Raw genomic sequence first — 22,971 nt, 5'->3', positions numbered from 1 at the left:
GCTTCAGGCTCCGCACTCTCGAACCGGTGGGCGCCGGAGAAATGGTGGCCGGACCAGGCGTGGCCGCGCTTCCCCGCACGCCCGCCGGGCGCGGGCACACGTGTCTCGGGCGGCCGCCACAGAGCGGGGGCTGTAGGGAGGCGATGCTGCCGAGAAGGGATGGAGGGGACCGCGAAGGGGCGGGGCCGGGGTGGGGCCACAGGAGAAAAGCACAGAGACCTGGTAAGGGAGTAGATGGCCGGGAGAGGTGCCCCTTGGAGAGGGGTTTAGGTCCCCTCACTGGAGCTGAGAGATAAGGTCTGGGTTGCACGCAAGCTCTGGGGTTGTGGTGTCTCTATAGGGCTCATCGGTTCTGGAAGCTCCACACTGCTCGAACCTAGGCACCAGGTTTCCTTCGTCCAGACAACCTCTGAGAGATGCACAAGCCACCCCAGAGTCGCTCCAAAGCCCTGTGTCCTTTTTGGGGTTGTCACCTAAATCAACGAGCAACTTAGCGGGTTGCTCACTGTTCGCCCAGCGAGCTGGCAGCAGGGTTTCCCTGTTTCTCAGAATCCATAGGCCGGGGGCAGGCAAGAGCTCCTCACCAATCTCTGGTCTGTGGTTGAGGGTCAGAGAGGGACTAGAAATGTCCTCTCCCAGATCCACTCCCTCTTGTACCCTCTCTCTCCTTCCCAGAGAAAGGCATTGGGAAGAAGAGGAGGTGTTGGCTACGACGGCAATTACCCCCCAGCCCCATTCTCATTGTCAATTTCTGCCTAAACATAGGGCAGAAACCGGACCAAAAGCCATGGCTGGGGCGGGGATTGAGGTGAAGCAGGTTGGAGATCCGGAGTATAGGGCGGGGTGTATGTGCCTATGGGGGTGCAGTGTGGTGTGGTATGTCCAGTATCAACAAACAAGATTCCAGAAGATTCTGGGGTCAAAAGGGTGTCAGCACCACGACAGAGATATACAGGTGGTGAGAGGTGAATGTGGGAGGTAGCGCCAGAGCTTTCGATGAAGTGGGAAACTGATAACGGTATTGTGGGGACAGCCCCTCCTCTGTCAGCTTGGACCAGGGACATACCCATCCCACTAGCCACGCGTCTGCTTGTGGACTCCAGCTTCTAACCTCCATTTCCTGAGGCTCGCCTATCACCTTCCTGCTTCCGCAGCTGTTCTGGACTATCCTCTTCCAGAGCCGGCCCCAGTTAATGCTCTTCCCTCTGCTAAGTCCAGCCCGGGTACCTCTGGGCTTCTCCGTCCTACAGCTAGCCCACTGTTGCTTGTGGGGTTATAGTTGTGGCTTTCTGTTCACAGAAACTCATGGTCATCCCAGAGCCTGTGGTTCGAGGGGACTCTTCCATTCTGGGTCACACCCTCTACCTCTTGGCCACTCAGCACCCAACATGAGCAAAGAGAATGAGGAATCCAAACATCCAAACGAAGCAAGGCTCAAAGCAGATCCCCAGCGCCACAAAGAACCAGCAGTGCCCATAGGGCCTCTGGATTCCCCAACAGGACTTTGGGTCACTGCCCTTTGAGCCGTTCCCAGGTCCTCACTGAGCTCTAAGCAGACGCTGGACAGCACTAACCTGTGGACATGTTCAATAGCTCCAGTTTAAAGGAAGAGCCACCAAAGAAATCAGAATGGGCTGACAGGAAGGATCAGTGCACAGGGAGCTTGCTGCCAAGGCTCACAACATCCTGGAGCCCACTTGGTAGAAGGAAAGAACTGATTTCCATGTGTATGTGCACATACACACACACACACACACACACAGAGAGAGAGAGAGAGAGACATACAGAGACAGAGACAGAGAGAGACACAGAGAGACATGGAGACATAGAAAGGGAGATGAATTTACCAAGAAAATCTTCACTTAAGAAAAAGAGGAGACAGGTGTGATGAGAATCACCTTCAATCACAGAACTTGGGAGGCAGAGGCTGTGAGTTCAAGGCCAGCCTGGTCTACATAGTGAGCTCCAGGCCAGCCAGGCTACATAAAGAGATTATGTCTCAAAATAACAAAACAACAATGAAAAGGGGGGTGTGAGTATTTTGGTGCACAAATTTTGGTTTCAGCACTTGAGAGGAAGATGCAGGTAGATTTCTTTGAATTTGAGGCCAGCCTGGTCTACATAGTGAGTCCCAGGACAGCCGGGCTACATAATAATATCTTGTCTCAAAACACACACACACACACACACACACACACACACACACAAATGATTCAAGAGGCTGGAGAAATGGCTCAACAGTTAAAACACATACCTCCTACAGGGGACTGAGTCCAGTTCCCAGAGCCTATGTCAGGTGGATTATAACTGACTGCATAACATACTGCAGCCAGGGGTATCTGACACCTCAGGCTGTCTCAGGCAGCATCATTGTGCACATGTATATGCCCATACAGAGACACATACACATAATTAAAAATACAATAAGAATGTGTTCAGCAGCTGGTTCAAAGTCTTCTGCCTGTCTGGGGGACTCTGTGCTTCACCAATATTTCTATCAGAAAGCACAGCTGTAGGGCATGTGACAGATGGTCAGCTAGAGAGAGAGAGAGAGAGAGAGAGAGAGAGAGAGAGAGAGAGAGAGAGAGAGAGATGAGAGAGAGAGGGAGGAGCTTGGTAGCTGGAATCTCAGACCGACAGTTGTAATCAACCTCCTGGAAGCTATGCTGGTGTTTGCTGGCTCCTGGTGGCCCTGAATGCAGACAGCACTAGTAGACAAGCACAGACACACAGAAACTACGGGGACAAGCTGGTAACCCTGCTGCTCTGGTCTACTTGATGCCTGGGTTAGTGGCCCTACCTCACTGCCTGTCCAATAGTCTAAGGGCCAGGGAGGGTAAGCCATGCCCCACCCCCAAGCACTAGGCAGCAATGAATTCTTTCTGTTCCCAGCTTCTGCTGGCCCAGGATTTTTTGCTGGCCAGACACAGGAAATGAGATCTCCCTTCAAATATAGTTTATTATCATCCAGGAAATAACACATGTCAGTCTTGAAACGTTAAAAAGCTGATAAGCAAGCAATTTCTTTTGAAATTGAGCACCCAGACGTAAGCACCACTAGCATTTTGTATTTATCCCTCTAGGATTTTTTTTTTTTAATGCAAAAATGCTTTCATTGGTTGATGGGGTTTTGCTTTGTTTTGTTGGCTGATTTTGTAAAAAGGAAGTTTTTCTTTTCTTTTGCTTTTAAGGGATGTCTCTATGTATCCCTGGCTGTCATGGAACTATGTAGATCAGGTTGGCCTCAAACTTACAGAGAAATCCATGTGCCTCTGTCTTCCAAGTGCTAGAGTGTGTGTGTGTGTGTGTCTGTGTGTGTGTGTCTGTGTGTGTGTATGTGTCTGTGTGTGTGTGTGTGTCTGTGTGTGTGTGTATATAGTGGAAAAATTTGGATTCTTTGGAAAGTCAGTTATATCGAATGATATTTTGCTGGGGCACACAGGTGAAAGCATGTCTTGCTAAGGCAGACAAATGAAAGGACCCTTGGTGAAGAAGGAAAAGTATGAGCCCGCAGACAGTGGGGGAGCATTGGTTTGATTGCTCGGCGTCACTATCTTTGCTAATGACATGTGTATTGGTTTGCCTTACATAGGGTTGTTGAACTCCTCTGTGGTAAAGCCACCATTGAGAGAAGCTTGTCAAAGAATTCTAGTAAGGTTCCTGTAGCACCTTGCTGTTTCTGCCGCCTCAGGCCAGTTGGTGAGCCTTGAGGTTTCTTCAGGATTGAACTACAGCTGCTGGTTCATGTGTGGTGTCTGCCTGCCTAGAGGACCAAACTGTAGCTGCTGATTTGTATTTGACATTTGCTAAGGGACTGAACTGCTGACAAAGATGAAGCTTGCCCCCAAAGAACTATTGCTGAACAGATCCACTTCCCCCAGATCCTAATAACTTTTCTCTTCCACTACCTTTGGTGGGTGGTTGGCAAGAGGAGAGGTTAAACATTTATTAAAAGTAGGTTGCAGGGGGCTGGAGAGATGGCTCAGTGGTTAGGAGCATTGACTGCTCTTCAAGAGGTCCTGAGTTCAATTTCAATTCCCAGCAACCACATGGTGGCTCACAGCCATCTGTAATGGGATCTGACTCCCTCTTCTGGTGTGTCTGAAGACAGCTGCAGTGTACTTATATGCATAAAATAAATCTTTTAAAAAAAGAGGGTAGTAGAGGCAGAGAGAGAAAGGAGTAGAGGCCAGCCACAAGCACGTAGAGAGAGAGGGAGAAAGAGAATGGGGAGAGAAGGGACAAAAGGGGAAAGAGATAAGAAAGCAAGAGGGCAGAACAAGAGAGAGAGGAGGGGGCAAGCAGCCCCTTTTACAGTGTCAGGCCTGCCTGGCTGTTGCCAGGTAACTGTGAGGCAGAGTTTAGATAGAATGCTAATACCTCTCTCCCCTTCCAACTTCTTCTGTATCCTTCTACCTCCTCTTGAATGTTGGGATTACAAGTGTACACTATGTCCAGCTCCAACAGACAGGGTTGACTTCACTGAACATCACCAGGAGGCTTGAGTTAGCATCTGTGACCGGAAGTGAAAGGCAGGAAGCAACGAGACAGCTAACTTGGTCCCTTCATCCTCCAGGGCCATCCACACTCTACCTTGTAAGAAGTTGTCTCTGAGCTGCCTTGATCCATGGAAATTGTGCGTGGAGGCACATCTGTCTTAGTGAAGGGTTTCTATTGCCAAGAAGAGACACCGTGACCACAGCAACTCTTACTATGGAAAGCATTCAACTGGGGCAGGCTTACAGTCCAGAGGCTCAGTCCATTTTCCTCATGGCAGGAAGCACAGTGGTGTGTAAGCAGACCTGGAGCTGGAGGGGCAGCTGAGAGTTCTACCTCTGGATCAGCAGCCAGCAGGAAGAGAGAGAATGAGCCACAGGGCTTAGCTTGGACTTCTGAAATCTCAAGGTCCACCCCAGTGACACAGGTCCTCCAACAAGGCCACACCTAGTAGTGTCATTACCTATGAGCCTACGGGGGACTGTGGAGAGGGGCATTTTCATTTCAGCATGTGGGAATTTCTCTCTCTTACTGCATTTATTTGTGAGCAGAGGGTGCAGGTGTGGATGTTCGGGACAGCTTGTGGGTGTCAGTTCTCTAGCCACCATGAGGGTCCTGGGAATTGAACTCAGGTTGGCAGGCTTAGCAGCAAATGCCCTTATCCACTGAGGCATCTCTCTAATCGGTCCACTAATGGAATTTTTAACAGGAAAATTTTTTCTCTGTACTTCTGGCTGCAGCTTTCAACACCTAGGCTCTCTTCTTGTCTCCAAGCCTCTGAATGATCGCAATGTGTCCCTTTCCTAAAAGAGCTGACATTTATCTCCCTTTAGAAGTCTGCATGTCCTGATGCCTCATTCACTGTGACAACACAGCCCTTTAGGTCCTGGGCAATTTTGTGAGATTCCTCAGTTACCTAGTTACAACATGAGAGAGAGAGAGAGAGAGAGAGAGAGAGAGAGAGAGAGAGAGAGAGAGAGAGAGAGCACTCACAGTGGGCTGGGGCTCCCCACCCCCATTGATCACTAATTAAGAAAATATCTTACAGCTGGATCTCATGGACACATTTTTTCTCCCTTGGCACCTGTTTCTTCTGAGGCTTATCTCTGCAAACTCCCTTCTGCTGTGTGGTTCTCCCATTGTTCCCTAACCCACTGACAATTTGACACCATCCTCAGCCCACACAGGTACAAGAACTAAAGTAGCCACAATTTTCTGGATGCTTTTTCACACCAGACAGGATGGGGACTAGAGTTAAGTGTTACAAATGGTAGAAAGGACATGATTTCACAAAGAGACCACAAGAGGGCCCAGAAGCAGGGTTAGGAAAAGGGCAGAGCTGTTTGCTGAGTTTATTTATTGTCTGCAGGCTGGTGTGGTGAGCAGAGAGGCTAAGGCCACTGTGAGACAAACAAGACCTCATTGACATTTAAGTCTCCACTGTACAGGAAGAACCTGTGGGGCTGGAGAGATGGCTCAGCTGTTAAAGGCTAGGCTCACAACCAGAAAGAGATTACTTAGCTACTGACATGTAAAATTGCACCAAAACAGTGCAGCCAGCACAATGCCTACTGTCTACTGTGCTGTCCCAAGAAAAGCCTTGACCTGAAGTACAGGAACAGGCCTCTGCCACCCTGGGATGTGGTGGGAAAGTCCTGCTGCCAAGATTCCTCCAGTAGCTGGGATGACCTGGTAAGTAAACTAAGATGGAGAAGGGAGGGGGCGGGGGACAAAGGTAGGAAAGGAAGAGAAAAGGCACAGGAGAGAGAAGGATGGAGGGAGAAGAGGAAGGAGAGGAGAGAGGAGGGAACTGGGGTGAGAGGGAGAGGAAGGGAAGGAGCCCCAGATACTCACTGCTATGATACCATCTGTCTGTCAGGACTGCTCAGTAGGACTACTGAAAAAGCTCTGACCGCTGGGCAAAGCCATGAAGACCAGGGTGCTGTGGTAGCCATGGAGTATGGGCCTAAGCGGCGGGGAACAGAGTCATGAGCTGCACATCAGGCGGAGCCTGGGTAATGGACATCCTGATTTTAGTCTCTCTTGACTTATCTGGAGCTTTGATGATATTCTTAGCAAGAGTCCTGGACTGATGTCTGGATATTTCTCCCCTCTCTTTTCTGTCCTTTTCATCAATAACCTAGTTTTTCCCCCCTCCTCTTCACAGATTTTTGTGGTGGAATGTTTCCCCATGAACCCATTTTAGGGCAGACAGAAACAGTTTCTAGGATTTGAAATAAAGTGTTGCTCTTTTTTTTTTTTCCCAAACAGGATGTAGCCCTGGTTTTCCTGCCTCTTGAACTCACTCTGTAGACCAGGTTGGCCTTGAACTCACAGAGATCCACCTGCCTCAGTCTCCCAAGTGCTGGGATTAAAGGCGTATGCCACCACTGCCTGGCCAACATAAACTTCTCTTGTGTGTGTGATGATGCTCAGACCCAGGCTCTTGCCAATGTTAGGTTGAGCTATATCTGTAGTCCTTTCCTGTAAGTTATAAAAGAAAAATGGTTTTAACACCCAAAAGCTGTTTTTTAAAAACCAAACTGGAACTAACTTCTCAATCCTCCAGGCCAATGGTGTACCAGGGTTCGGCTGTGGCAGAGAGCAACTTGGCAGGCACAGTTCATGCTGCCGTCGCCCTGCCCGGAACTGAGGTACTACAATGGATTCACTCCTTGACTGCTGCATGAAGGCCCAGCCAGAACTGGCTGCTGGAATCTTCCCCAAGGCTGAGAGGGTCAAACTGCAGCCAGGGCAGCAGTGGGTGGGGCTGAAGATGCCTTGTGGCCACCAGGACCCCCTCAGATGCTCTGGCTGTGCCAGTAAGGGAGAGAGCTCTTTAGTCCCTGGGGCTTGGGAAAGTGTTATACTTGACAGCATCTCTAAAGGGCTCTTGCAGGAGTCGGGGAGCCCACAGAGAACTAGTCAGTGCTTGTCTTCAGCTCTCTCTGGCCACGCTGTCACCTCTCACCCCTTCCCTTTGCCAGCACTTTGGTTAATTTTTTAAAATTGCTTTAAATAAAAAATTAAGCTACTGGGCTGGAGAGATGGTTCAGTGGCTATGAGGACAGACTGCTCTTCCAGAGGTCCTGAGTTCAAATCCCAACAACCGCATGATGGCTTACAACCATCTGTAATAGGATCTGATGCCCTCTTCTGGTGTGTCTGAAGACAGCTAAGGTACTCATATAAATACAATAAATAAATCTTTAATTAAAAAAAAAAAAAAGCATTCACCACTACATCTCTTTATATGTGTGGGGACAATTTGGAGGAACCAGTCCTCTCCCTTTATCTGAGAATCAAACACATCAGTCACAAGCTTCCATCATTGCGCCATGACTTGCTTTCTTTCTCTGGGTCTGGGAAATGGCCTCAGGTACTCTTTCCTGCAGGGCCTTTGCCCGTGGAGTTCCCTTCTGCGTCTTCCAAGCCTCAAAGTACTTCATAAAAGCCAAACCTGCTAGCAGAGCCCCTGAGGAGGCTAAAGCAAGTGTTCAAAACCAACCCAGGTTACACAGTCAACTCCAGGCCAGCCCTCATGGGCTACATGATAAAGCCCTGTATCAAAGCAAGGAAAAGGAGGTAGAGAAATGGCTGACGTTTGAGGTGCTTGCTCTTAAGATCTATGTTTGGCTCCCAACATCCATATCTGGGCACTCACGTGTCTTTAAAAGCTTTTATAGAATTTCGGTCTTTTGCCTACATGTCTCTGCACATGAAGTCATTTTGCTTGCATAGGCTGCATAGCAGCTTCCTATTCCCGGGGACTAGCACCATGTGGGTGCTACAAGTTGAGTCCTGGTCCCCTGCAAGTGCTGCAACCACTGAGCCAATCTCTCCAGCAACTCACAAGAACCTTTAAGTGCAGTTCTAGGGGATGCCATGCCCCTCCTGAGACACCCAGCCAAGCTTAGGCCCTCTCTTGGCAGGCCTATTCTAACAGCAAGTCCATACAGGCCCATGGTGCACATAAACACATGAAGAATGCACATGCACATACATAAAAGAACACAAGGGAGTGACAGCACACACCTATTCCAAAACTTGGCAAACCAGAGACTCGGGCTGCCCAGGGCTACCAACATAGGAACACCTGTCTCAAATCACAAATTTAATTTTAAAACATTTAAAAAACCTAAAGAAAAAAGAAGCAGGAGGTTCTGTGTTTGAGGCCAGTCTAGTATACACAGGCCAGGATACAGTGACTGTCTCAAAAAAAAAAAAAAAAAAGGGTGAGGGGGTAACCCCAAAGAAATGACCAAAATGGTTCACAGCTCCTGAACAAGTGGCCACAGAGCAAATTTAAGATGTTCAATTGCACTCAATCTTGTTCTCCTGGCGAGGGATGGCTGGGTGGTTAAGCATACTTGCTCTTGCAGAGGACCAGACCTTAAAACTTGATGGTAGCTTACAATCTTAAATCCACTCTCAAGATAACAGATTTGTATACAGTATACTTATCAAGGCCTAACACTCAAGTACCAAAAATTTTTCCCTTTCCATATCTGCAAGAGAACTTCTGCCCCCTTGTGGACACTCACAAATGACCAAACCTAGACCCTGCAGGAAATGATGCTTCGGTGGACAGGCAGGCATTGAACCCCTTGGGCACAACTGCTACACATAAGCAAGTACCTAATCCTGGCTGTCACACCAGAAAGAAAAAGGTAAACTACTACAAAATCCAGGTGCCAGCCTTTCTCTGGACTCTTAAGGAGGTCGAGCCTGCTATAGGAGGCAGCAGCCACAAGGCAAGACCCGATGAAGTTTTATGGCTGAACTGTGTGGTGTTTCCCATATATGAGCTGGGTGTTAACAGACAGCCTCCCACCTACCCCATCTTGGTTAACCAAGGCCCACAGTGCTGAATCTCAACCTCATCTCTTAGGAATACCTTCTAACACAAACCTGCAAAATACAACTAATGTTCAAGAAAAGATGCACAGAAATCCAGCTCTTGCTTTATGGAAAATTTATTACAACTCTCCAACTGCGCATTACTTTTTCTTTTCAACATCTTGCTCTGCAGCTTCCTTTGCCCTTTTTGCTCGGATGCCAAAGAGCCGGGCATTGGCACGGGCCATGCGAAGACTGGCGAACGCTTTAAAGTTCTTCTCTTCTTCTGTGATGATTCTAGCCTTTTCCTTTTTATACACCTGGAAAGAGAACAGAAGTCAAGATCACTGCCATAGCCCTCTGGGATTAAGTTAATCACTCTCTGGGCTGTAGCTTTGGCTCACATATGAAATGTGAGAAAATAACTAAGTCATGGCTTCAGTGATGACTGGTGCAGGCTAGTTTGCCTTCAATCCTAGCACTTAAAGCAGATACATGTGTGGGTTAGAGGCCAGGGTGGTCTATCCCAGGACAGCAAAGGCTACAGAGAACTCCTACTGTGTGTGCGCATGCAGGGAGTTCTCTTAACTAGTTTATGCGGGAGGGCACAGCACACTGTGCACTTGGCCACCCTCAGCTGGTGGCTTCTTACAGCAGCACCCCCCTCAGCCTCCATCCTCCTGCCCTGACTTTCTCCAATGTGCAAGTGTAATCCAAAACTTGGTTCTGAACACGGCATTTATCACAGCAACAGAAAGCAGAACTAAGACATGCCCCGTCTCCTTCAAAGAAAAATACTCCCAAGCACTCCAAACAAGTAGGGGATGCTAAATTAGGGAACACAAGCCCATCCTTTAAAAGCTTAAGAGGCTCGTGGTGGTGAATGGCTTTAATCCCATCCCATGGGAGGCTAGCCCAAAGCAAAAAGAAACACACCATCTCAAAACAGAAAAACATAAACAATAAAAGGACTGGGACGTTAGGTTGTTCCCATGGCAAGAGGTAACTTCCTTTTGCCAGTCTCCAATGTGCCACAATACACTTCACACCCGCCAATAAACAGCGTCCACTTACATTCCGGATGGGCATCACAGGTCCTGTTAGCTGGGTGGCCAGTTTAAGTTCTTCAGCCTGTTTTTCAGAAAAAGAAAAAGTTGGGTCCACATACCTGCCACTTACAGACCCTACTGCCATGGCATGTCGGCTCACTACAGCTTTGGGGACAGAGGAACTCCATCTTCTAATCCCACACTGATCCTTGTTACTAAACTCTTTATACACTTCTCAACACTGAGACATTTTATGTGCAGGCATGTCCCAGGATGACCTGTTAGGGGGCGCCTGCTCTAGAACAGCAAATCAGGCCCCAAGCCAGTAACTTCCAACACTAACAAGCACAAGAAAGCCCAGGGACGACATAGTGGCTCCCACCTGATGTGACCCTCCCTTCCACAGCACCATCTTGAAAGGCCACACATGTGTCAACTCAGCAGAGCTGGATCCAGGATCACAGACTCATCCACACCGAACCAGACCTCTGACACCCCACAGCACTTACAGAACTGTCTCCCTTCTTTGGAGCAGAAGGCTTCCTGGGGAAGAGTATGAGCTTGGAGCGGTACTCCTTCAGGCGCTGCACGTTGGCCTGCAGTGATTCCGTGGATTTGTTTCGTCTCCTAGGGTCCACAGAGATGCCGATGGTGCGAGCCACTTTCTTGTGGATACCTGCCACCTGTCCAGAAACAGCAGCGGGTGAAACACCTCGGAGCAACCCCCCCACGGTGGCCCTGCATAGAAAGCTCGGTGTATTCAGATGGAAAAGGGTTCAAAAGTACTTTCATCAAGACAGTACAGCGATTCCGGAGAAATGTCATCATTTCACCGAGCCAAGAGTATTGGACAAAGACCCTATCCTGCGGCACTCACCCTGAGTTCCTCCAGGCTGAAGCCCCTGCCAGCACGGACCTTGGTGTGGTATCTAACTGTAGGGCACCTCACGATGGGCCTGATGGGACCGGACGCGGGACGAGGGGCAATGCGGCGCGCTTTCGCCTGCCGGGCCTTGCGTCTGCAGGAAAAACACAGTTACCTCTGCCCCACACGCGTCCACGCAGGCGCCCCGCCCGGGGACCCACCAGAGACCCGCGCGATCCATACCTGCGGATCTTGCGTGCCGGCTGGTTGAACCAAGTGTCCACTCGCCGTTGCCAATCCTTGTGGAAGTGGGGCTTCAGGATCATGCCATTCCGGCTGGGCGCCATGGCTGCCTAAGGCCGCGAGGGAGAGGAGGGCGGCAAGTGAAGGCCAGAGTCCCGAGCCCCCGCCCCGTGTCCTCCCGCCCCTGCCCTGGCTCCGTGCTGTCGGCGCCTCGGCTCCTCCATGGCTGCCCGTGCAGCTTCTCTTCGCCGATGACAGCGGATGGAGCTCGATGGAGCCTGATGCAACGCGATGGAACGACCGGCGACAGAGACTCACCTCCTGTACAGGAGAACGGCCGAGCGGAAAGGACCGGGCACCGCAAAGCACCCTGGGCTTGTAGGGAGTCCGGCCAATCCAAAACACCAATCAAAAGCAGTTGAGTGCGGAAATGACGTCACAGGAACCGCCCATTGCCTCTCTAGCCATCTGGCTGGATGTTCTCACTGGTTCCTCAACTTTCGGTTGGTACTTCTGACGTGCTCACAGCACAGCTAGACCTATGAATTAACCCCCTAAAAGTCTTTCTCCCTCCTAGATCCAGAGATCTTTGCCCGACCACCCAGGAATATTTATGCTTCTATCTTTAATCTTCTTATAAAAGATGTGGTCTGTGTTGCCCAGACTTCTGGAACTCCCACTTCCCCAGAGCAAGGCATGCACCACTATTACAGACCTGTTTTTTTTTTTTTTTCTTTTTGAGATTTTTAAAATTTATTTTTACTTTATTTGTATGAGTGTTTCTCTTACTCATGTCTGTGTGTCGGATCCTCTAGAACTGGAGTTACTCAAACTCCCCATTTACTTACCTAAATCCTTTAGCCCAGACTACTACTACTCATGAGGGGGAGGTGCAGGGGTCCGGAGATCAGGTTGACCAAATGCAAATATTGCATTCCTATCCACAGTATTAGCGACAGCAACAAAACACAAAGCAACCGAGGCATACACCAGTCCTGCACCTGTATGCCTATAATCCTGTCTTTTTCTTTCATTTAAAAAAAAAAAAAAAAAAGATTTATTTATTACATGTAAGTACACTTGTAGCTATCTTCTGACACACCAGGGTATCAGATCTCATTACAGATGGTTGTGAGCCACCATGTGGTTGCTGGGATTTGAATTCAGGACCTCTGGAAGAGCGGTCAGTGCTCTTAACCATTGAACCATCTCACCAGCCCCAACCCCATCTTTTTCATTCCTTCGTCCCAATTACCAGGTTTCTTCCTGATAAAAATTCCACTATAGAAATAGCTGCAGAAATGGCTCAGTAGTTAAGAGAGCTAATACATTAAAAACCCACATTATACTCAGGCCTGGTGTTAGAGGCCCATAATCCCAACTATTCTAGAAACTGACTGGATAAGAGCAATTTCAACGCTTCTTGAGCAACTTAAACCCTCTTTCAAAAAAACAAACAAGCAAACAAAAAAACCCAAAGAACTGGCAAGATGACTCAGAGGGTTGAGGGTACTTGCTGCCACCAAGTCTGACCATTTGATTCCTGGGGCCCACATGGAAAACAACTGAGCTCCCCAAGTTGTCTGCTCAGCTCTCTATGTGCACCATGATATTCTCTGTCTCTCTCCCCTTCACACAGACACACAAGGAAACTGTGTCCATGTCCAACTTTCCTTTCTGTACAAACATGCAGACAGCAATGCAGACTCGTGAGAAGGCCACCAGCCTGCACCAGAGTTCCAGCTGAAGTTGCAGTGCTGCCTGGGCTGTAGGTGTTAGAGATCTGAAACTGAAACACTGTTTAGAATCAAGTTATGGAAGGGAAGGGAGGGAAGGTTGTGATCTGAAGTTTCCTCTGTTGCATAAAACCAAGATGGACACAGAAGTGAACAGTTATGCAGACTTGGCTGGTGTAGTTGTTCAAGCTCTAGTTCCAGGTCTCTTGGGTAGAAAACTCTGCAGACACAACTCTGCCCAAGAACTTCTTGGATGACACCCTTGCCTGAGAGGCATCCTGTACACAGGCTTGCATGTCTAGCCCCAGCTGCTTAGGCTGTGCTGTGCTCACTACTCTGAGACACTCTGCTCCTACAGTAGCCCTTTCCTTCCCTATGGTGCCTACTGAAACTTGGGTATTTGGGAGTGTCAGGAAACCTAGCCTAATTCAGTAGTTAGCTACACACACACACACACACACACACACACACACACACACATACACACATTTTCTTTTTTCTTAAGATAGGGTTTTTTTGTGTAGCCCTGGCTCACTCTGTAGACCAGACTGGCCCTGAGCTCAGAAATTTCCCTGTCAGTCAGTAATTCTTTCATTCAGAATCTGGAACTCCTGTAGTCACATAACCTTTGATTTTTTAAAGATTACTAACTTTAATATGTGTGTGAGCTTGCAGGAGTTATGTGTGTCACATGTATTCATGAGCTCAGAGGCCAGAAGAGAGAGCACGGATCCCTGGTTTTGAGATGCCGTATACATGCTGGGAATTAAACCCTGGAATCCTTCTGCAAAAGCAGTAAGTGCTCTTAACTACTAACCCATAACTTTCTACCAAGTGGCATAGTATTTCTGGATTTAGTGGTGCACACCAATAATCCTAACCACCAGAAGGCAGAAAGAGGAAGATCACTGCAAGCTCCATGCCAGCCAGGGTTACATAATCAAGACCTGATCTCCAAAAAACAAAAATTAGGGCTGGAAAGATGGCTCAGTGTTTAAGAACATTTACTTGTTCTTGCAAAGGACCTATGCTTGATGACCAACACCCACAAGGTGGTCGCAACCATAGCTGTAGTTCAGGGGATCCAGTGTCTGACATCCAAGGTCACCAAGCACTTGCACAGTGGTACCAAGTATATACATGTGATACACATACGTACTCAAAGGCCAAATACTTATACACCAATTAAAAAGAAAAAAAAAAAGCCACACATACAAAAGGTAGGCAGATGGGACTATCTCAATGGCTAACAGTTTGACATTTGTTTATTTAAAATTAGTCTTTTATTTAGAGATAGGGTGTCACTATGTAGCTTTAGCTGGTGTGGAACTCTGTAGGTCAACCAAGCGGGGCCCAAAAGTCATCAAGATCTGCCTGTTTCTGGCTCCCAAATGCTGGGCATAAAGGCTTCTGCCACCAGCCTGGCCTACTTATTTTGTGTGTAGGGATCTGGGCATGTGTATGCCTTGGCATACATATTGGTCAGAGGGTAACTAGAGTAGTCCAGTGATTGAACTCAGATTCCTAGGCTTGCAGAGTGCTCTTGCCTGCCCAAGACCCTGCTTTAGAGAAATACAAAACCTAGTTATGTGCTAATCTTTGGTTAAAAACTAGAACTCAGATGAAACTCACAATGTTCTTACAAACCCCTTTACTCCCCCAGGTGCTGCGGGTCCTTCCCACAGCAGCTTCCTCAGGTGCACCACGACAGGCGATGAGAACAATGTACTCTGTCAGGAAGTTTCTGTAACCCATGCGCCACACGCTAGCACAGGAAGGGTGGAGGCCCCACAAGCAGGAACTATGAACCAGCAAATGCCTGTGGCTACCCTGCATGCTTTGAACTCCAATGCCCTACACAAAGTGTCTTGCCACTGAGGGACTCAAAGTATAAAGTGAAAACAAGACCCATGACCTCACAGCTCAAATGTGGTTTCCCTATCACAAAATGTGTGAGAAGTATCAGTTTTGGTAGAGGAGTCAAGGCACGCTATACAAGGAAAGGTGGGGGAGGTCTCCACTTGCAGACGCACAGAGCAGTAGGTGGCAGTATTATAATCTTCCAGGATCCAGTGCTTGTTCTGACTTTGGCCCCTCAATGAGGAAGCCCTCTGATGAGGACAGTCTGCTCAGAGGGTCTTTCATCTTAGATCCTATTAGCATTCTGAGGGAATCCAGGACACAAACGAAATCATTCAGTCCAACTGCTGGGCTACTTTTAGAGCTACAAGTCACACAGAAAGATGGCATCTGAAGCGCCAGGGGCTCAACTCAAGCACGTGCACTTCCCACATGAAAAGCAATACATATGGTAAGTTTGGTTTATCTGAAAACAATTTACTAATCATCAATCAATAAATAGAGATCAGAAGTCTTCATCAGAAACCAGAGAATTGACAAAGGCTGAGGTTTAAGTTCAGGCGAAAAGAATCTCAGAGGCTGGTGGCAGCTATGACAGTGACAACCGCAGGTGCATGGAGGAAAGCTGTTATGGGGCCTTGGAGGTGGGGGCTAGGGAGCGGGAGCCTCCTCCTCCCCTGAGGCCTGCCTCTCCTTTTCAGCATCAATCCACTTCTGTGGTGCAATCATTTTCTTTGGCCCATGGGGCGGCGGGCCAATGAGCGCCTCAATGTCCTCATAGTTTATCACTTCCTTTTCCAGAAGGGCGGTCGCCAGCTAGAAAGAACAAACAGGGCAGTGTGAGCTCCCCGGACAAAGATGAGAGCCTTGGAGGGTAGAGCATCAGAGATGGAGACCCATCCCACAGGATGCCTCTGTGTCCCAATGAAGCAGGAGGGCTAGTCTGTGAGCAGGATGCCTCAGAAAGGCCAACTTCCCAGAGACACAGGCGCAAAGAATTGCTCCCTGTTTTTACCCTAAAAGTCATCTGTCAGCTGCCAGCCTCATTAATTTTTCTATTTCCTTTCAAAACCTCTGCTTATTTTTGGCAACTGCAATTTCCTTCACCAAACAAGGTATGTGTGTCTGGGAGAGGCAGGCAGGGTGGTGAGTAGAGAGGCTCAGGCTTGAACTGTGGAGACAGGGGCTGACTGACACAACGGGGGAGGGAGTTCTGCTACTCGGATACAGTCCTGAACATCATCATCATTTTATTCCCAGACAGGGTATCATTAAGGCTAACTTCAAACTTGATATGCTCCTGCCTCAACTTCTTGAGTGTTGGGATGACAAGCACTCAATGCCCATGTTTGGCCCAGAAAATATTTTTTCCTAAAGGTCCTGTGTCTGTGTCTATACCCTGCTACTTCTTGCTGTTTAAAATAATTCTTCCAAAGCTGGGCATTGTGGCACACGCCTGTAAACCCAGCACTTGGGAGGCAGAGGCAGACAGATCTGTGGGTTCCAGGACAGCCAGGGGTATACTGAGAAACCCTATGGGGGGGGGGGGGACTGGCATAGGATCCCGGGGGAGGGGGGTGGAGAAGGGATACTGACAAAACTCTTCTAAGAGCTGTGTGTAGCGGAACACATCTTGAATTCCAGTGCACCAGAGGAAGAGATAAAGGCACACAGGTCTGAGGCCAGGCTAGTTCCAGGCCAGCTAGGGCTATATGGTGAACCCATTTCAAAACAACAAAACCAAAAAGACTCTTCCGACTCAGTGGTTAAGGGTGCTAGAGATGAGTAAGGGTGGAGGGATGCACTGCTGAGCTGGCTTGACACACTTCTCATGAAGAGACAGGAGAACAGGTTCTAGGTGATCAGGGCTGCATTGGCCATGCTGTGCTACTCTTCTAAGGGCTCCTGAGATGCCCAGCCCCACATGCTCTCACCGCCTGCAGCTTGTCCAGGTTGTCGAGCAGCACCTTCTCAGTGTGTCTGTAGGCTTTGGCCACCAGCAGTTTAGCTTCCTATAAAGAAGGAGGTAAGTCTGTATGAGAAAGGTATGGACCATTGTTCCGAGACTCACTGGCTGCCAGCTCCAACACCAAGTGCAGAAAGCCCAGGTTCATGAGCAGGCCCATCTTTCACGATACACAGCAGCAGTGTCTCCCTCTCACTCTGTCTGAGAAGCCCAGGACAAGACACACCCCAACCTTTACCCCAGAAAGTGACTGGACAACCTTCAGCTGGCTGCACTGCACAAGTAACTGCAACTGGCCCTGAACAGAGCCAGGCACCATGCCGGCCCAGCTTGCAGGCTATAGGGATGTGTACACAGGCTCTGCCAGTTGGTGTCCTTATTTGACATTCCCCCAGTTCTACATCTGCTTTGATTTGGACCCTTTCAGGTCCACATTCAAGAAAACACACTTAACAGGTTAGAGGCCAGAACAAAGACTCATGCACATTAGGCCTCCATGGCATATCTGAATGTGCAGGCTCCTATAGCACACCCAATGATGCTCCCCACAGGCAGAGGCGTCCACTCACATGGTCCATCATCTGCTGGAGGCCCTGGCTGAAGGGACGACGCCCAATGCCCACGAGGCCCTCTTGTGCCTCTGGGAAGGATACAGGTCCAATGCTAGGAGCCATCCCGAACTGTTTCACCATGGAGTAGGCGATGCGGGTAACCTTCCTCAAATCATCTTGGGCCCCTGGAATCAAGAAAGGAAAGGATCCTGAAGAGCACATGTGCACAGGAGCACCTGACCTCAGGCCCTGTCACAGTCCAAACTTCCCAGAGCACTATGCTGAGAACGTGTACAGAATCAGACACTCGACATGGTTCTTACTGCTCTCTTTTTTACTGTGTTAACGTTTACTGTGTGTCTGCGCGCGCGCACACACACACACACACACACACACACACACACACACACACACACACAACACATGCAGGACTTGGCTCCCTTATTTTACAATATGGGTTCTAGGGACTGAACCCCAAACAGCAGACTTGATGGCAGTGCTTGTGCCTGCTAAGCCATGTCACTGTAACTCAAGACACTAGCCTGCCTTACACCAGTGAGCTCAAGCCTACGGCCAGGTCTGTACTAGGGAAGCCTGTCGCTCTTTGGTTTTGTTTTTAAGCGGGTTTCTCTATGTAGATCTTGCTGAACTGGAACTCACTTTGTAGACCAGGCTACGCTATGCCGTGATTAAAGGCATATACAACCACCTCTTAGCATTTTTTTTTTTTTTTGAGACCCACCATGACCTTTTTGGATATCCAATTTGATGTAGCCATAGCCATGAGCAGTAATTAACCAATCACATTTACAATATATGACGTTTCAAGCATCTGCCCATAGCTCTGCACTGCACACGCCCTTCACCAGTCTCACCCTGCCAAGTGCACTGAGCACCAGCAGACGGGTTCACTCTGTCAGTCCCACCCAAGAGCTAGCTCCTCACCAGAGGTGACCCTGCTGAATGAGATGGCTTCGGCTGCACGACCACCTAGGGCCATGCACATCCGCTCAAACAGCTGCTCCTTGGTGAAGAGGTACTGGTCCCGAGGGAGCATCTGAGAGAAGCCCAGTGCAGCGTTTGTTCGAGGTGCTATGGAGACCTGCGGAAGAACAAACAACTTACCAGGGAGCGTGTGGCCTCAAGGAGAGGCAGGGGCCGCATAAAAAAAACCTATTCTTAAAAAACATCTTCATACTGCAGAGGCCAGCTCATGGAAACTAAAGTTCCTGTACAGTATGTTCCTGGTAGCACCATATGCATAGGAAGTCAATCTGGCAGGTCTCTTAGAAGCAATCCTAAGGCGTAATGCCAAATTTCACCTCATATGCCAGACAGTACGGAAGGAAGGAAGGAAGGAAGGAAGGAAGGAAGGAAGGAAGGAAGGAAGGAAGGAAGGAAGGAAGGCCATCCTACCCTTGTCTTCTCTCCTTATAATCCAATGCCACATATTTGAGGAAGAGGCAGGACTACTGCTCTAACAAACCAAGAAATACTTGCTTATTACAAAGGAATGTAGGTGGTGCAGGTCACCTGTGAGCCCCAGTTAGAAGCTAGCATTAACATTCAAAGTCAGGGCTGTAACTACAACTCAGTGGTAAAGAGCTTGCCTAGCATGTGCAAGGCACTGCATTGGATCCCCAGCATCACCTGAGAGAAGAGAAGTTGTCGGCTGGAGAGATGGCTCAGTGGCTAAGAGCACTGGCTGCTCTTCCATGGGACTCTGAGGTTAAGCCCCAGCATCCACATGGTGGTCCACAACCATCTGTAACTCTGGTCCAGGGGACCCATCCAATTCCCACTTCTGACTTCCATGAGTACTGGGCACACGTGAGGTGCAGAGACACAGATGCAGCCAAAGACCTGCACCATAATTCCAACAATTTCTTTTAGTTTTGGGGATAGGGTCTTTCTTTGTAACCCTGGCTGTCTCTGTAGACCGAGCAGGTCTTAAACTCATGGAGAACTACCTGACTCTGCCTCCCAGGTGCTGGGATTAAAGAAAAATGTTTAAAAGATGGATTAATGTCTCTAATAAGGACATCTGTGGTCATTACTAGACTTAATCACAGATCATAATGACTGTCAGACCAGCAATGGTGCCTTCAGTTTCTTTCCCAGAACAGAACCATGTCACAGGCTTGCAGACATAAAGACTAAGTGACAATCCTGAGAACAAAACAAAATCTTGAGTTTGGTATTTGTTTGGATTTTTTTGAGACATTATTTTTCTTTGCTACTGAGTTCATTAATGTCCAGCCTGCCTCATGCTAGGTCTGGTCCCCAGATCAGCAACTGCTAAATCTGCCATGGGATAGCAAATCGGAGTCAATGTCCTGCCAATCCGAGAGACATACAGGGACTGCTCCACCCACTCTACTTAAAACAGACCAACCAATACGGACTTTGCTCTTAGCTCTGTAAGCAGGGAGACTGAGCAAGAGTTCCTACAGACAGTACTGTCTGCTGCACTGTCTCACACTGCACTGTGGGGTGGGAACAGCAGCATCACAAAGCCCCCTGCTACTTGCCAAGATACTTAGCCCTCCTTAGCAGCTATGCCAGATGCCTCTCTTATCCCATAATCCTGATTTTGCAAGGGTCTCTGTATAGTCTACATCATTTTGGGAAACTATCAAAATAACCATTTGCCACTCTGAGCAGAAGCAAGCTCAGCTCTCCACCACAAGCCCCGAATGGGCAAGGACAGAGGCCGTGGGTATGGGAAGCTTTCTTCTCAAGCCTTAAATGAGGCTGTGGCTTAGGACTTACGCCCTGCCTCTGCATCTAGTTCCTGCTAGGGACTACAGCCAACGTCATACCAAGTTGGTGGTAACATTTTCTCTCACATAGTACGAACACACGTGGTATTTCCCAAACCAGAGGTAAGGCCTGTGGAGCTCAGGCCGGCCATTCACCACAACCTACCTTCATCACAGCCTCTGTGTGCTCCAGCAGCCAACCGACCAAGGCATGGCCAGACTCATGGAAAGCGACCACTCTCTGCTCCTCCTTGGAAAGGATCTTACTCTTTTTAGCAGTTCCTGAAAGAAGTCAAGGAAACAGCACGCTTTGGGCACCTTCCAAGCGCTCTCTTCTTGCTTGGCATGTCTGTAGCTGCATTCTCACACAGACACACTCACCACTCCAGGCTGGAATGGACTGGAGGCTGACCTACTGTCGTCTGGAAGCATCAATAACAATTCTTTAGGAACTAATAGTCTCCAACTGCAGTCAGTCCCTCCCAGCCCCACCAGTGACTTCTGGCTTTGTTACTGACAGGATGAAGAGAGGTCCCTCTGCTGTGGGGTTCTGCTTCCATTACTGTTGAAACAAGGGCCTCACACCTCAGGGACGAGCTTACTTAAACCTCCCTACTCAGTTCTAGTCGTTTACCATTCCAACCTTTTTTTTTTCTGGGGTTGGTGTGGTGGGGGTACTTTTGAGACAAGGATCTCTCTGTCCTGGAATTCACTCTGTAGACCACCAGGCTGTCTTTGAACTCACAGAGATCTGCCTGCCTCCACTTGCTTAAAGTTAGAATTAAAGGTGTGCGCACACCACATGGCCCAAACTTGGTTCCTATTCTGTGCATTTTTGCTGCTGTTGCTGGTTTTTAAGACAGGGTCTAGCTATGCAGCCCAGGCCTTTGAATGCAACCACACCTGACCTTGATTTAATGTTTAGGACATGTTACAAGGTTCTCAAGCCCGGAAGCCTGGAAGAAGCAAGTTCCTGAGAGGAGCAAACAGCTGCTGTTACTACTTCCTGATCTCTTCATGTCAGTCAGCAGGGTAAAGAAGTGGGCTGCCTGTATGGTTTTGCTCAGGCAAGGTGATATACTACTTTAATCCCAGCACTCAGAAGACAGAGGTAAGAGGACCTTTGTGAGTTTAAAGCCATCAGTGTCTACACAGCAAGATCCAGGCCAACCAGGGCTACATAGACCCTGTCTCAAATAAATAAATAAATAAATAAATAAATAAATAAATAAACAAAACAAAAAGAAAGAAAGAAAAGCCTTCGGGTAAGCACCATCACAAAGCAACCTCATTCACTGAATATTATGTCTGCTTTAATTCCAGCACTTGGCAGACTGGGGCAGGCAGATCTCTGTGCATTCACGGCCAGTTCCAGGCCAGCCAAGGCTACATGGTGAGGCCCCATCAATAACCTCCAAACAAACCTCCAAACAAACAACCCTCAATAACCTCCAAAAAAACCAAAACCAAAAACAAACAAACCACAGCTCCATGTTCTCGATGGAGAATGAGGCTTCCACCCTGTCAATCATCAGAGCTATTAGCTTCTGGAATATGAAAGTCAGTGGCACGTTTATCCCTCTCCCACAGACCCTACAGGTGTCCTCTGGAGGCAGCAGCTTCTACTACATCATACTTTGCTGGCTGTGCCTCATCTGTCCCAAGTGGGCTCTCAGCCACTTCATGGTACTATTCCTAGGATAATCTATGTCACAGCAGAGAATAGAGAGGTGGGTTTTATTTGGGGGGTGGGGGGTGGGGGGAGGTAAGGCTTGAAATAGCATCTATCTATGTATAGGACCTGGCTGTCCTAGAACTCACTTTGTAGACCAGGCTGGCCTCAAACTCACAGAGATCATCCTGCCTCTGCTTCCTGAGTGCTCGGATTAAAGGAGTATGTACCACGCCTGCCTTTTTATACTCTGGGCTGGCCTGGTACTCACCATATAGATGTATTAAATAAATGATGGTATCACAAATGTGTGCACTAGCATATGCTGGACTTAGACTTGAACATGTTTTTGTATTTGCCTGAGGAGCAGGTATGTTCTTAGGTAAGTTTACAGTATCTCACATGGAGAAAAGGTAACAATCCCCTTGCTACTTACGCAACTAGAATATTATATTAATACAGAACATTAGAGCCTAGGTCTAGTTTCATCTACCCACCCCTAACTTTGCTGGCACAGACGACCTCTGAGCCCTAACAAAGGGTGTGTTCCTCATACCAGCAATGACACGCTCCACTGCATACTCAAAGTTGAACGTGTGGACGGATGTGTGTCCCTCCCGTGCAGCGTGCAGTGCAGCCTCATTGCAGATGTTGGCGATGTCGGCGCCTGTCAACACAAACCACAGGCAGGGATGGGGACTGCTGGCTCTTTCCTGTCAGTATTTAGGAAAAGGAAAGAGAAGGGAGGTGGAAGACTCAGCTTTTAATGGAGACCAACAAAAAGGACAAGGGACAGAAGAGGAGGCAGAGGTCTAGGATGCCATAACTGGGGAGGCTGAGGCAAGAGGCTGAGGTTCTAGGCAAGCAGAGTCTACACAAAGGAACTCTGTCTCAAAATAGCAAACAAAAGGACAAAGAGGAAAGTCGGAAA

General features: G+C 48.5%; 2 protein-coding genes across 3 annotated transcripts in view; both read right to left on the bottom strand.

The window, feature by feature from the left end:
- Positions 1–9,455: 9,455 nt before the first annotated feature.
- On the bottom strand, positions 9,456–11,832 carry RPL13 (ribosomal protein L13). Its single transcript, XM_080936806.1, has 6 exons — positions 11,812–11,832; positions 11,494–11,603; positions 11,263–11,404; positions 10,895–11,068; positions 10,411–10,467; positions 9,456–9,656 (listed from the first exon to the last, which is right to left on the bottom strand). Exons 2-6 carry the CDS (start codon positions 11,595–11,597, stop codon positions 9,498–9,500), a joined length of 636 nt encoding a protein of 211 aa, XP_080792932.1. The 5' UTR covers positions 11,598–11,603; positions 11,812–11,832; the 3' UTR covers positions 9,456–9,497.
- Positions 11,833–14,531: 2,699 nt separating this feature from the next.
- Positions 14,532–22,971, bottom strand: part of SPG7 (SPG7 matrix AAA peptidase subunit, paraplegin) — a 31,937-nt gene continuing 23,497 nt past the window's right edge. For both annotated transcript variants that reach the window (XM_080936771.1, XM_080936772.1), the window contains exons 12-17: positions 22,597–22,707; positions 20,535–20,650; positions 18,552–18,708; positions 17,625–17,791; positions 17,024–17,101; positions 14,532–15,905 (exon numbers count right to left, since the gene is read on the bottom strand). In XM_080936771.1, coding sequence (XP_080792897.1) covers positions 15,741–15,905; positions 17,024–17,101; positions 17,625–17,791; positions 18,552–18,708; positions 20,535–20,650; positions 22,597–22,707 — 794 coding nt within the window. In that variant the 3' untranslated portion in view covers positions 14,532–15,740. The remainder of the gene's footprint in view (positions 15,906–17,023; positions 17,102–17,624; positions 17,792–18,551; positions 18,709–20,534; positions 20,651–22,596; positions 22,708–22,971) is intronic.

Source organism: Micromys minutus, assembly GCF_963924665.1.
Source record: "Micromys minutus genome assembly, chromosome: 24".
NCBI classification, from domain to species: Eukaryota; Metazoa; Chordata; class Mammalia; order Rodentia; family Muridae; genus Micromys; species Micromys minutus.
Note: the sequence above shows the minus strand (reverse complement) of the source record. Positions and strands in the feature narration are given on the sequence as shown.

Bases quoted from the DNA above. Each gene is read 5' to 3' on its own strand.
- RPL13 (XM_080936806.1), bottom strand. From the start codon at position 11,597: ATGGCGCCCAGCCGGAATGGCATGATCCTGAAGCCCCACTTCCACAAG. The intron at 11,405-11,493 runs GTATGGATCGCG...TTTTTCCTGCAG, and splicing joins CCGGCACGCAAGATCCGCAG to ACGCAAGGCCCGGCAGGCGA. The intron at 9,657-10,410 runs GTAAGTGGACGC...TTCTCTTTCCAG, and splicing joins CTGTGATGCCCATCCGGAAT to GTGTATAAAAAGGAAAAGGC.